The 14,724-nt window shown below is 39.9% G+C and overlaps 1 protein-coding gene across 1 annotated transcript in view; it reads left to right on the top strand.

The window, feature by feature from the left end:
* The window catches only part of NYAP2 (neuronal tyrosine-phosphorylated phosphoinositide-3-kinase adaptor 2), a 140,812-nt gene that overhangs the window by 89,395 nt on the left and 36,693 nt on the right, over positions 1–14,724 (top strand). Inside the window, exon 4 of the mRNA XM_075031840.1 lies at positions 13,325–13,537. Within this exon, the coding sequence (XP_074887941.1) occupies positions 13,325–13,537 (213 nt within the window). The remainder of the gene's footprint in view (positions 1–13,324; positions 13,538–14,724) is intronic.

The raw sequence follows: 14,724 nt of genomic DNA, 5'->3' as shown, positions 1-14,724 counted from the left end.
CTTTCTCGGCGCCAAGAATAATACCAGGTTTGAGAACTTACTTTGAATGGATAAATCAGTGGGTACCCATTCCTTGATTGAAATGCATGCTATGTCGTTTGTTGCCTTGCTGCTTTCATGCAAAAGGGAGTATGTCTATTTTAAGGGCATTTAGTTGTTCAGGTCATTAATGGGTGGGATGCCCCCTCCATTTTTAAGATGAAGGAATGTCTTTGTTACATGCAGTTATTAAAATAGAAAACACACGTTTTGAGATGATAATGCGATGGTTTTGCTAATTGGTACCATGACATTGTCTCCTCTTCTAATTCAGCAATTTAGGCTCATCAGAAAATCAGGTCCTCCTGGGATTGTGACAGTATACAGAAGCATTCAAGAAGACATAATTTCATAAATAATTGCTCAGGTTTTTCTGGAAACAGCTGCTGTTTCTGATTGATGTATATGGAGTTATTTATTCCTTCTGTTTATATTACTTGACTGCATGATAGACTTTCTGGTTAGCAATTTAATCGACATTTCCTTTTTATGAAGAAGAAATTAACTTGTAGAGGGGTAAAAAAGAAAAATTAATAGAGATAAAGCTATTCTCTTTTTGTTAGATTTCAAGTAAAAGTCGGTTTCAGGTAAAGGACTGAAAAAGACATTTTCTCTTTAGGTTTAATGTACAGGAAGATGTGAGTTGTCTGAAAGTTGTTAAAAATGAAGGGGAAAAAATGCCTTAAATTCACTTACCGGCACCTACTGCGCTGTGTTGTGAATAAGCAAAGTAACACATGCTGCACTTAAGGCCGTGGATAATGATAATAGGTTCTGAGTTTTAAGTGCCATTGATTTCCCCCGCCCTTCCTCCTCCCCCTCCTTCCCACCACCACCACCACTTAACAGAGCTTTCTAAGCCAGAAGAATATCTTGACCTTTAGGCCAAATCCTCAGCACTTATAAATCACCGCTTCTTATTTGAAATCAGGAGAGCTACTCCAGTTTACACCATCTGTGTCTCTGGCTTCAAGAAAATAAATGTGTCCTTTGTGACTAGAACAGCTTGTATTCAAAATGGTGTAGTCATACAGCAGGATGGTGAATCAGAGAGTTTATTGTCTTTTTGTTTCAAACAGGACCACACAATTTATGACCAATGTATGGGTGCGTAGTAATGATGGTAAGAAATGCTTAATCTGGTGATGTTTTCCATAAGCATATTTTACCTTCAATGAAACTGCTAAATACAATTTCTTAAAATTCCTTACTGTGTTTTTTAAGGGGTTTTGGGGTCCTCCTTTTGTGAAAGAACTAAGGAGAAAAAAAAAAAAGACGATAGGAATTGAACTACTTTGATTTAAAGGAATGGTGCAGTTTTATTTACATAGCCTCTACTTGGGAAGTTGGCGCAGCCGCATTGAATGAAGCCGGCCAGGCTGGCAGTGCCAGAGGTTTCAGAGGGTGGCACATGTGGCACCCGGCCTGGGTGGCTGTCCCAGCCCCGTGCTCTCATCGCAGTCCTCCTACCTGGGGCTTCTGGATTTGATAGGGAGCCATGTTTTACTTCTCTCTGCTAGAACAGTGAATGGTTGTATTGAACATAGACATGTTTGAACTTTATACCCTAATAGAGCTGTTAGGGGATTGCCTGATCATCTCTAACCTGATGTCAGTTGGAGATAATTTATTTGAAAATAATATGGAGCCTCTTGCTGGAGGAAACGTCTGGTGTCAGCTTTGGTTTATAGCTGTAAGGACGTAGACTTCTGTAGAGTATCTTACTAAAATCGTACCGTGTTGCAGCAATTCGAGAGTGAGCAGTTTTAAGCAGAAATTGCAGTTCAGATGTGAAAAAGATGCCTGTGCATGTTAACTTTATGAAAGGGAGAAAGCAAGTTCGTGAGAGTGTAGATCAAACCAGTGGCTGGGGACTGTAGTGCATCTTCTGGTGGGTCAGCTTGGCTGGCTGGCCGAAGCGATGACTTTCAGGGCGGGACCAGCTGGTGCTCCAGCTTTTGGCATTGGCAGTACAGGGCTCTTTTCAAGGCAGCTGCTAGATCTTTCAGAACTTGTCTTTATAACCAAGCACAGGACCCCAAATTACATTTTTTCTAAGAATCAGATTTTCTTTGCATTAGGATTCAGATACATTTTTGTTTGTTAAATCCTAAAACTAAAACTAGAGACTGTTAGTAGGAAGGCCTACATTTATTGTGTTTGTTTTTAAGAAGCATGATGTTCATAAAGCACGTTGAACCAGATTTGACATGTTCCACAGGTAGGTATAGAGAGATAGCACTTAAGTCTGTTTGCCGAAACCAAATCACAAGGAAGGAGATCACAGTGTCATTTAGGAAAAATAACCGAAGTCCCCCAGAGCACACCAACAACAACAACCCAAGGACTGTGAGCATTAGGAAGGTGAAATGCTGTGCAAATTTCAAAGAAAGCAGAACATAACAGTTCCCCAAAATTTATTGTGAGCAAAAAAAATAGTTTTGCAAACAAAAATCTGCTTTTTTTCCAGAAACTGGAATATCTACATAGCCAGAGTCACATAGCCAGAGGAGCTGCTCCAGATCATTGTTAAATGAAAGTCTTTTGCATGCCAGCTTATGATCTGAAACCTGGTTTCATGATCTGTTGAGCTGCTGTCATTGCATCTTTACAAGAGATGGACTTTAATTAAATGCATTATCTGTATTTACAGTGGCACAGCTCTAGCTGTAGAAGCTATGCAATTTTAAGAGGGGGGAATAAAAGAGAGAACAAGATTTCTTCCCTCAGTTCTAAAATCATCCAATACCTCTGACTGCTATTTCTCCTCTTGATTTTTCATAAAATGCCTTTACCTTACTGATCTGTGTAACAAAGCCTGACAATTTCTTGGGCTAAATGGTTTATCTATCCATTTTTAAAAACCATATTTTTTCTGGCATGTCTGATTTGATTCCTGGCAGACCGAGTTCAATTCTCAAACTCCGTCTTTAGAGGCCCAATCCAAAGGTCCTGGAAGTATGAGATAAGATATACTTCAGGGGATCCCATTATAAATTATGGCAAGAGGGGTCCTCTCCTTGTCTTAGGCTGCTGTTCCTTGCAAAACTACTCTGCAAACCAATGCACTTAGGTATCCAGAATGTAGCAGGGAGTAATACGAAGACTAAGAAAATTAGTGGATGACTGCATGATATGCTACACATTTTTCTCAGTGTATTATCTAATCTACCCATAATATTCTCATAAAAAGTTTTAGACTCTTAACTGAGAAAAGGTGGATATGCTTCTCCTTAAGTTTTCTCTGGACCTTCCAGGGGTTTATCAGTAACAAGAGAAATCATAGAATCATAGAAGCATTTAGGTTGGAAAAGACCTTCAAGATCATCGAGTCCAACCATCAACCATGCCCACTAAACCATGTCCTGAAGTATCCCGTCCACGTCGCCTTTTGAATACCTCCAGGGATGGTGACTCAACCACTTCCCTGGGCAGCCCATTCCAATGTTTGACAACCCTCTCAGTAAAAAAATTTTTCCTAATATCCAACCTAAATCTCCCTTGCCTCAACTTGAGGCCATTTCCTCTTGTCCTATCTCCAACCACCTGACAGAAGAGACCAGCACCCACTTCACCACAACCCCCCTTCAGGTAGTTGTAGAGAGCAACAAGGTCTCCCCTCAGCCTCCTCTTCTCCAGACTAAACGGCCCCAGCTCCCTCAGCCGCTCCTCATAAGACTTGTGCTCCAGGCCCCTCACCAACTTGGTTGCCCTTCTCTGGACACGCTCCAGCACCTCCATGTCTCTCCTGTAGTGAGGGGCCCAAAACTGAACACAGGACTCGGGGTGCAGCCTCACCAGTGCCCAGTACAGGGGAACAATAACCTCCCTGCTCCTGCTGGCCACACTATTTCTGATACAGGCCAGGATGCCGTTGGCCTTCTTGGCCACCTGGGCACACTGCTGGCTCATATTCAGCCGGCTGTCAGCCAGCATCCCCAGGTTTTTCTCTGCTGAGCAGCTTTCCAGCCACTCTTCCCCAAGCCTGTAGCACTGCATGGGCTTGCCGTGACCGAAGTGCAGGACACGGCACTTGGCCTTGTTGAACTTCATACGATTGGCCTCAGCCCATCGATCCAGCCTGTCCAGATCCCTCTGTAGAGCCTCCCTACCCTCGAGCAGATCGACCCTGCCTCCCAACTTGGTGTCGTCTGCAACTTGCTGAGGGTGCACTCAATCCCCTCATCCAAATCATCGATAAAGTTATTAAACAGAGCAGGGCCCAACACTGAGCCCTGGGGAACACCACTTGTGACCCGCCACCAACTGGATTTCACCCCATTCACCACTACCCTCTGAGTGAGAAATAGCTTTATTTGGGTTATACACGTAACATTGATTCAAATATTGAACCATGGAACTGTAGGGATGTACAAACATGCTAGGTATAGATAAGGTGAGAAGTACGGGAACATTGAGGAAATAATTGTCAGGATAATAATGCATATTAAAAAATTAGGTTCATTTACCTTTGGTTTGATATGAAGGTTCGGGTTACTTTTACTCCTCTGAACAGAATTATCCATCCCTAATAATTATTTTTTTCTTAAACAGTAACATGCAATTAGCATTTTATCTGGCATTTAAGAATGGGTAAGGAGAACTATTGTTCTTGTAACTACTCATCTGAAGATTAGAAGCTGCGTGTTTAATTTTGCTGGAGATTTTTGTGTGTGACTTAAATTCATAACTCCAAAAGTACCTTCTTCCAGGAAATCTGTAGCTACTTTACTGCTCAGGCAATGTTTGTGTAATTTATATTTAATTTATATGTGCTGTAACACATGCAGAGACACTTGTGCCAGCCACACTAGCTGCTCTGCGCACTTGTGAAAGCAACAATAGTAACATCTTACAAGCACAGGCATGGGCTGGAGCTGTATAAGGCCATCTGCAATTCTACTTATTTCCTCAGGATCTGAAGTCCATGCTGTTATGGCTTAATAGTTGCTTAGCTAGCAAGAGTAAAACTAGTTCACACAATGAAACCTCTAATTAGAAAGCGAGTAGGGCCTAAAATGATTGATTCTATTAAAAGGCATAGAAAGACGGAATGACATATGGGTTTCATTCTGTAATCGGGAGAAACCTTGAGTGTTAACTTGCAGAGCAAATAGTGCCTGGGACCCTGACCCAGCTAGGCTTGGCACAGAGGCTGCATAAAAAAGCCTGTATGCTTGTGCCTGGCTTTGTAAAACTGAGAGCTAAATTCAGGTAGGGCCAATGTTAAGGCAACATCAGGATTCCCTTTTACTGGTAACGTATTGTGGTAGAAGGAGAGCTGTACAACTGGGACACTTGTTCTAACAATGAAAGGCAAATTTTCTCATTCATTAATGGAGTCAATAAAGAGAAAGGCATTAATGTAAATGTTTTTCATAGAAGTAGTTAAAATACAGACAAAATAGCCAGGAAAGAATTTATTTTCACTCCAACTTTCTAGTCGATATTTTTTAATTTGAAAATACAAGAGTGAGGGTTTCTGTCCGCAGTTTTCACAACCAGTATCCATTACTATCTCTGCATTTTTCTGACTAACAACAGATTCTTACCTACTACTGAATCTGGATGAAGGCATACAGTTTAGAAGAAATGAAAGTGGTCAAACAATGGAAGAACCCTGCATTCAAACTGCTGATATAGTTCAAAGGCTGTTTTTCAGCAGAAAACTTGACCAAAAAATGTTGACAAGTTTAATATAGTCAGCACTTCTATGAAAGATTGATATTTTTGAAGTGAAGCTTTGAAACTGACAGTCATGAACTTTCTATAAAAACATTTTTTTTAAAGTGTCTGTATATTTTAGCTTTTTTGGCTCATCCTTGCCTTCTGATTTCTTGCCATACTGTGCTAGGACATGTGCAGTGCCCATTAAACCATTGTTTCCTCATCCAAATGTAAAGACTGTATATTTAAGAACCTGAATAACAGAACTAGCGTGCAGTGAAATGAACAAGGTTGGGAAGGAAAGCAATTAAGTAAGAGCAGGCACCATCTTCAAATTGAATGCTAGTAACAGTTGGGCAACATTTTACAGTCACTGATTTCCACAGCTTAATTGAGTCTTTCATCTAACAGTGTTTTCTTTGATCAGTGTTGAGTTTAGGGTGGGGATGGCAGTATATGCTTGTGTTGCTTATGTGTGTCACTAAGTAGTCTAAGGCTAGCGTCAGTGATACCAACAGAGGAAGGCAGGGGAGAGAAGAAAGTTTCACAAGACAGCCACGTTCGGACTTTTCAAACTAGTAATCTTCCTCCTTCTCCTACTTAAATCCTATTTGCTGCAAACGGACATAGACCATGCACATACCCATCTACAGCTATGAAATTTATGTGCACACATTTAGTTGTTTGACTGAAAGGTCTGCCTGGATTATCAGCAGGAGATCTGGGTGCACAAACTATGTAAGAGAAATGTTTGCAGCTCATCAGTATCAACTATGCTATACATTCATATGAATCAGCGTAGCTGGCTAGCCCCAAAATGCTGGAAGGAAAACCCTTGCTCTGTTGAAGTCAATGGCAGAATCCCCTTTGACTTGCTGTACTCAGGTTTTAGCCCAAGAAGGCACTGGGGAACACAGAGGCTTCTGTTGAGGTTCTCCTAAGTGCAAGTCACCAATTCCCAACATCGCCAGCTCTGAAAGGGAAATAAAATAAAAATATGCAGTGAATATTGGAGAATAAAGTGTTCTGCTTAATTACAAAATTGTGACTGATCTGAGGTAAATAGCAAACCTGTTAATAGAGTGCCAAAAGAACATCCTTTCCAAGAATGCTGTTTCATATAATGGTAAGAGTCCCAGGACATTGCTTTTTATTTGCTTTGTTAATACATCTGTACAATGCATATCTTCAAGATGTGACCTTTTCAGTCAAAGGATCAGGCTGTGAGGTGATCTGCAGCAGGATAGGCACACTTGAAAGATCAAGTGCAGTATTGGAAGAAAGCATTAAGAAATAAGGATGGCCCTCTTGGAAACAGGATGTATTATATTGTCATCACTTCTATAATATATACCAAAATAGAATCATCTTGGATGAAATGGCTCTCCTTGTGTAAGAGTAAAAACAGGTTTTCCTGTATTTCAGTCAATCATCAACATACAAGAGGATTTTCCTTCTTACTCTAGGACATCAAACAATGTTAAATATATGTCTTACCATCCAGATTTTTTAAAACTTCATCTTTTAAGTGACTGATAATGCCAGCTAAAGTTTACTGAAAATGAAGGAATCCTATTCTATTTTATTTTTTCAGCCAGTTTATAACACTCATAACTTTCATCAAATATTTTTATTCTAAAGCTTTAGACGATCTTTTGGTATAAATCTATCCCTTCTTTTGTTAGTCTTCAGCTAATTGCAGTGCGGGCTTTTTTCTTTTCCTATCTTGTTTTCCTAGCCAGGATTGCCCACTTAGCAGCTTTGGGATAGCCACAGAAAATCAACCGCATGCATTTTTTAAGCAATCCCTCTTTCCCCTCCCTTTGCAAGTCTGTAGCAGGCAGATGTGATCTCCACTGGATTTCACCGTATAAAACAAAACAAAACAAAACAAAACAAACCCTGCACTGCTCACAGAAACATGTGCTTAGTGAACACTGAGAGGTATTTCAACCATGTCTCCTTAAATGTTAGATGGTTTGTGAGAGTCTTTCAGGCTTTCTATTGATTTTGCATGGAACTAGGTCAGAGCTGCTTTTAATTGAACATGCTGGCTGCTGCAACTCTCACTTAACTGTAAAAAAGGAGTATTAAAAATTGATATGCAAAGCAAACTTCTGCTTAATTAGCAAGCAGATGAAGTCAGAATAGACAAACCACCATAGTTAATAAAGATGAGGAAATGGCTTTCACTGACAGTATAATATACTCTTATTTTTTCAGAAAAATGGCTTAAGCACTGAGCATTATCCATGTTTCCTGCATGTGGTATTAATAGCCTACTAGTTTGCTTTGGGAGAGGTTGGGATAAATTTACAGCTGTGCAGATCAGACAAACCACCACACATCAAGAAAGCCACTAAAAGGCAGCTCTAATTTTTAAATGTGTAATATAGGTAAATAAAAATCCCTGGTGTGCAGAAACTGTGGGATTCCCTCAGAGGCTTTGTATTGCTCTACATCCGTCGTTCGTGGAAGTGGTCAGTGTGTAGCAGATGGGCACATGCTGCTGTCATGCTGGCAGTCTTACGTGGGACACTGGTGGAGCTGTGCCTGGCCTTTCCCCTGGTCAGGACCCCGGGTTAGGCATGGCTCGCTGAGCAGGGCTGCTGCCACTTTGGCAGCTCTGCCCCTGGTATGAGGGTAGAAACTGAAGCCTGGGACATGTCTCTGGTAGCTCTGATCATCACACACATGTGCTGGCTGCAGTCTAATCCAGCATCTCCACCCCTCCTGATGGCCAGGTGTGCCCTTGGGGATGCTCTGCGCTCCTGCTCCCTCAGCCAGGTCCATGCCTGTCTTGCGGCCATACGAGGTAAGGTCTGACATGTCGGGTCTGGAGGCGATCGGGAGTTCTCATTCACATCTAAACCCCATCCAAAGTGACTTACTTTACTTTACATCTGCATGCGTATGCTGAATCTTAGACCCTGTGAATAGTACCGTTTGCTTCCCACAGTATGCGAGTTCTGCCTAGAGTGATGTATTATTTATTTAGGTTTATAACAAATACACAGAATAAAAGAAAAAAGAGTAAATGAATAATGCATGCATGATTAGTTTATACATTTCAACTCACAGCTGAGAGAGATGGCAGACAGCAACCCTCATTTTAAGTTCCTTAAGACAGTTGCTTTTCTTTCTTCCCCCCAAAACCCCAAGCTGTAATAAAGGTTCTGCTGTTTATCCCTTAGCATTACACTAAGAAGCCACCAGGACCTGAAATTAATTTGTGCTTAAGAGCAGGGTGGCAGATCAGCCACAGACTATATATTCGAGTGATAGCTTTTCAGGTAATATGTTTTCCATAGCTGTATTTTTCAGTTTGCTTTGGTCCAAGTTACAGCTGACTAACAGTTTGTTTCTCACTTTCTTTAGCATTTACGAGTTTTTCAGTACCACAGCTCATGTGTCAGCCTTGCCTAGTGTGCAGTTTGTACATGTCAATTATTTGTAAAATACGTTCTCTCTAAGAGATTTTAGCCACCATCTTATTCTTGAAATGGAAAAGCCTGAGGTTCAGGTGAATAAATAAGAAAAATGCATATCTTTGAATATTGAAATACAATGACACCTGGAAGTGCTTGAAACATTTGAACGCCTTTATGACAGTTCAACCAACTGTATCCATAAATATTTAAAGCAGTGAATTATTTCTTGAAATTTACATTTTTATGTACTATTTTAGCTTACGAATTATTGAACAATAAAGATGCTTTCCATAATAATTTCAGCTTTCAGAATACAGCACTTGACTGTGAAAAGATCTGCCTGTGGCCATCATGTGATTGAGTGAGCTCCCAGCATAACACTGAGCTTCAGTATCTCGTAACTCCAAATTAACGTTTTTAACAGCATGAGGCAACTTAGATCCCATCTGTGTTTCTGCACTTCTTAAATAAAAAAATAAAAAAAAACCAGCTGTGCAGCAGCTACTGTTACTTTTCAGCAGAATATATATATGACTGGTTAGAGTTCATGTTTTCAGCATGGGATCAATGTGGATAAAGTGGCCATTTAAATCCTGCTGTAGCTTTTATAAAGGGTTACCCTGTTTAAAATATACCGGTTTGATTTTCAGTTGATGATAAGGTCACCACCCCATAGGTAACCATAGCCAGCAGCTATGATTTCTGCCAATGCCGCGTGACTGACTGCAGGAGCAAAAACATGGAGCAATGAACGTGCTTTTCTGAGATGCAATAATTTGTGCCACTGAGCTTGCTCCATGGAGCTGCATCAGCAGGGAGTAGTTGACAGTATAAAAACATCCAAGTGACTGGGACAGTCAAGAAAAGGTCCCAGTAATGCACCATGACCTGGGAGGGGAGCGTTCTGCATTTCTGGAGCTATCACGGGCACATTAGAACTGAGTTACTCTTTCAGTCAAGCAAGAACTAGCACAGTGATTTTTTTAAATTGAATTTGAGTATAATTCTCATTGACATTTATGAAGGAAGCTGAAATTATTCTAAAATTCTCACCAAAATATTTGAGCAAAAGTGAGGCATTCATTTTTTTTTCTTCATTTTTTATGTATTCACAAGTGAGCAGGAGACTAATATTACAGAAAACTATATAAAACACTGACATGTTGTTTTTCTGACTGTGTATCAATGTTACTGATAGTGATCACCAAATAATAATGACTCAGACTCTGCGATGGGTTGCATGACATTATAATCTGATTCAATCTGCTTTTCATTTTTAGGACATATTACTTTTCAGATAAACTGAGAACTGAAAATCCCCAAGAAAGGGTAGTGGAATGTAAATTTATGAAGTCTAGACAGCCAGCTGAAAACTGATTTTCTACACCTTATAAAGAAGTAGACTATAAGCCAAATCTTTATTTAGTCTGAATATTTCCATAGTTTCCAGCTGGTTGCAGAGAACTGCTGTGCTTTGATTCAGCTGATAATAAAACTAAGAACGCACAAATCATTTTTATCAGGCAACAAGTACAAATGCTTCTCTGTTAAGTAAACTGAAGTGGGTAAATCCTTAGCTACACACTCAACCAGAGTGTTTCCACTGCAACTAAGGGCTGACTGCATGAGCATGTGAAATTTCAAGGGGTGGTGTTCAAGTAGTGTCAATGAGGCACACACAGAGAAGTTTTTCACTAAGGTAATCACAGCATTTCCAGATGAATGACATAGTAAATTAAATATATTGAATGATCCATTAAGTTGGTGGGGCACTTGCTGGGCCAGATTCTGACTTTTTAAAAGTGTGTTCTATTCTTTTGGCGTTCTCTTTGTCTTGCTGGAAAGGAAGAGCTGCAATCTAGACAGCATCATGTATTGGTGGGAAAGAGGATTGTGTGCGTTTCCAAAGAATTTTGAAACTTTGTTCATATCTTTCCTTTTCCCAGATAAGTAGTATCTTAAAGAAGTGAATATTATTGGTGTAAAGAAAAAAATTCAGATATGATTGCATGTATCTATTATGTGAAAAAGTACAGCGTTATTTTTAATAGATTAGTGCTCAGAAAAAATACAAGAGCTTTCTTGTTGATAACTGAAATAGTTCAAATCTAGTTATTATTTGGGCTCTGCATCTCTTTGCATGGGTCTTGTATTAGCAAGTCTCTCTATGCAGTCACAGACAGAGCTGTGTTATAGACATTTCGTAGCAAAGGTCCCTGAAAGGCAGATGTCATGTTATATTGATACAGACTGTTATTCAACCTTGTACCCTGCTGGGGTTACCAACTAGGAAAAACAAACAGTTTGGATTTTCATTACAGTGTCTTTTTGCATACATTAAAGTAGGTAAGTGACCTAAAAGTTCAAGGAAGAGGTTTGATTTTTGAAGGTCTTTGTCACATAAAATGTCACTGAATCCTATTTACGAGACTTGCTAAACTGGGGAAGTTTTATCGTTTTCTCATGGAGTGTTACTACTGTGAGTAATTTAGAAAAAACTTTTGAAGGTTATGGTGTGATATCCTTAATATTAATTTTTACTATTAACTGGTAGTAATTCATGAATTACACTAATGATTACATATTGCATTGCATATCCAGTTAGATATTTTTACGTATTTCCTACATGACATTTCATTGAGGAAACTTCAGGCTGACTGTGTTGTTGCTCCTCAGACTGGAATGTCAAAGAACTCAAAACAATATGATATTTTGTTACTGTTGTGCATGGGTGGGGTCTCTACTATACCATGCAAGTATCTAAAATTGCATCTTCCTCTGTTGGCAGTAGCAAGTGTGTGGGGTTTTGAGCCGCAGACAGATTAAACTGTTTTGAATGTGGTTCTTTTTCTGGGACCATAACATCTGAGTGGCAATTCCATTTGGATAGTTCCAGTTCCTGGCCTTGGGGATAATTAGGACAGGAAGTGGCTGCTGAGACAAATTTTGTTGTTGCATCTCTGGCAGTCCCGCACAGCCAGGCCACTCTTGTTCCGCATGGGTCCCGTGGGGGGCTGTTGTCATCTTCTGCCTGCGAATGGCTCCTGGCGTTGTCCCTTTGCTTGGCTCTTGCAAATCTTGTAATGTCCCTTGCAGCCACAAAAAGATTTTGAGATAGGGCTCAAGGGAAGATTGCCATCTCTATCCAATGTGAATTCCAAGACTGTAGTTACAGAAATTAAGGTACATTGGGAGTTTGATTTATAAATCTGAATGACTAGAACTGAGTATCATGTAAGGATGTCTTTGGGCTTAAATATGAGGTATAAAATTCCAAACTCAGAGTGATTTTTTTTTTTTTTTTTTTTTTTTGCTAAAAGGAGGCAAACAGTTCAGCAAGCTTTGAATAACTGACTGGCACAGTAATTAGCTGTTACAACTAAAAGCAATCTAATGTTTCTTCTGTATCTAGTTTTTCATGTGAGTTTTTTACAGCTACAGATGGAAAAGGTCAGGAATGAATTGTTTCTGCACGCATTGCTCAACCTGCAAGATAAGAAATGAGGGTCTCAGGAAAAGAACAGAAAATCACCAGCCATGAAGAAAGCAGACATCACTGCTTCACTTGAAAAATAATTCAATTGTTTTTTGAATTTCTCCTCCTTATATTGACTCATGGTGTTGCAAACAGAAAGTCATTTTCTGACTCCAAGGATTTTCCAGCCAAGTGAAATTTTATTCCCTAGGTTATGGTGCTGGGCACAGCCAAAATATTGACACTGGACAGTTTTGTGGATTGTGTGCTTTTTATCAGAGCTTATGAGGAGTACAGATATGTTGCTTGCACAATATTGCCTTAGGAAAGAGCTTCCTTAGAAAGTGCCCAAAGAAGAACTTGTTCCCAATGAAATGACAGCTGAAAAGAATTCAAGTATTTCCATAAATTGTTAATAAAACCATAATTTGGTAGGATACCATTTTCAAAAATATTCTCCTGGCATATAAAAGTTGTAACAGAAAAGTTACATTTTATCCATCTGCTGCATTGTATATCATTTTAATAGTTAAAAAGTATATTGAAACCTACATCAACGATAGGGTTTAGGCCTAGATGGCAAAATTGTGATATAAATTGCCCTTAAAAGATTTATGATTGGTATATACGGAATACTGAGCAAAAGGTTGTTATATGATGTGGGTAGTTAGCAGACACTCTGTAACGAAATGTGCACTTGTGTATTTTGTAGAACCACTGGATGAGCTGAAGATCAGAAGTCACAGCACTGAACCACTACCAAAGCTGGAAAACAAAGAGAGGGGAGTCCATCATGGGACAGCTTCCTCCAGGGAGCCAGGGAAAGCTCAGGAATGGGATGGAACGCCAGGCCCGCCTGTGGTGTCCAGCAGGCTGGGGAGATCCTCTGTCAGTCCAACCATGTTGGCTGGAAGCAACAGCTCAGGTATGTCAAGTAGCAGAGCAGGGAAGATCTCATGAATCTCCTTGTGAGCTGAAGGATACACAGATGTAGGTAAGCATCTGGATTCTTTAGACTTCCAAATATCTTCTAGAATCTGCCCTGCCCATTGACTGCTGCACTAATGAGCATTGTGCTGTCTGCTTGTGCTCTGTACTGGAACAGGATTTGGGATGGTGGCAGGTAATACAAGCATGTAAACATGCCGTTCATCTGTTTTAAAAGAAGTAAGGAATTCCACTTGACATTGAAAAGGTACACTATGGCAAAGACACCCCCAGGATGGCAGCTCAGAGAGAAGTTCATAAATTCAGATATCACATACAGTAACAAAAACACACAGTGCAGGAACAAGGCTGTCTTATTGATATGCACAGTGACTGGACACAGACAGCCTTTGCTTTGTACTTGTACATAAATTTCTAGAAGAGTGACTATGGATTTCAGAAGTCTCAAATTCATACCTGTCCACTTTATTCATCAAATTTTATATATATAAAATAGTGAATTGCCATAAACCACGAAAAATAGTGCAGCTTTGTTTATAAATTGACTAAGACAAACAGAACTGATACATGAATGGACATCTATAAACAGATATGTATAGCTCCGGTATAAGCACTGCATTGTTACTTTTTTAGATTTGACAGTTCTCTTAAAAGAGTAACTTCACTGCTTATTGGTTGGATTGTGAAAAATATCTACTTTAAAAACAGTTGGCATACATAGTACTGGAGCCTCATGGTCAATGTTCAGTGAGCATAAGACCACGAATGAGCTACTCAAACATGAAATTATTCCTACACAAGAGATCTGCTGGGCAGTCAGTGGCAGAGATGAGTCTTTACAGTGCTGAGCTAGCAGAGATGCTCTCCCCTCACTCAGGGCATCGCTTCCCTGTGTGATAACAGGACTCACATTTTCCCTGCATTGCTGGAAATAGCACCTGAAACTCAGTATATAACTTGAATAGGCTTTGCTGATGTGACATATCATTTGCAGCAATTGTGTAGTCCAGCTTTTCTTGCTACAGACCCCCCAAAATAGTCCTTCCTGGGGCAGCAAAAGTGGCTTTTCTGCAAATCTCATGACTAGCACAGGTTATTTGGGTGTTACTGCCTTTTGCTTACTTGTCTGTTCTCACAAGGAATCCTGGTAGGTAGGAATTTTCC

The sequence above is a fragment of the Buteo buteo genome, chromosome 7 (assembly GCF_964188355.1).
Source record: "Buteo buteo chromosome 7, bButBut1.hap1.1, whole genome shotgun sequence".
In the NCBI taxonomy this organism is placed as follows: domain Eukaryota; kingdom Metazoa; phylum Chordata; class Aves; order Accipitriformes; family Accipitridae; genus Buteo; species Buteo buteo.
The sequence above is the reverse complement of the archived record's forward strand: the minus strand, read 5'-3'. Positions and strand labels throughout refer to the sequence as shown.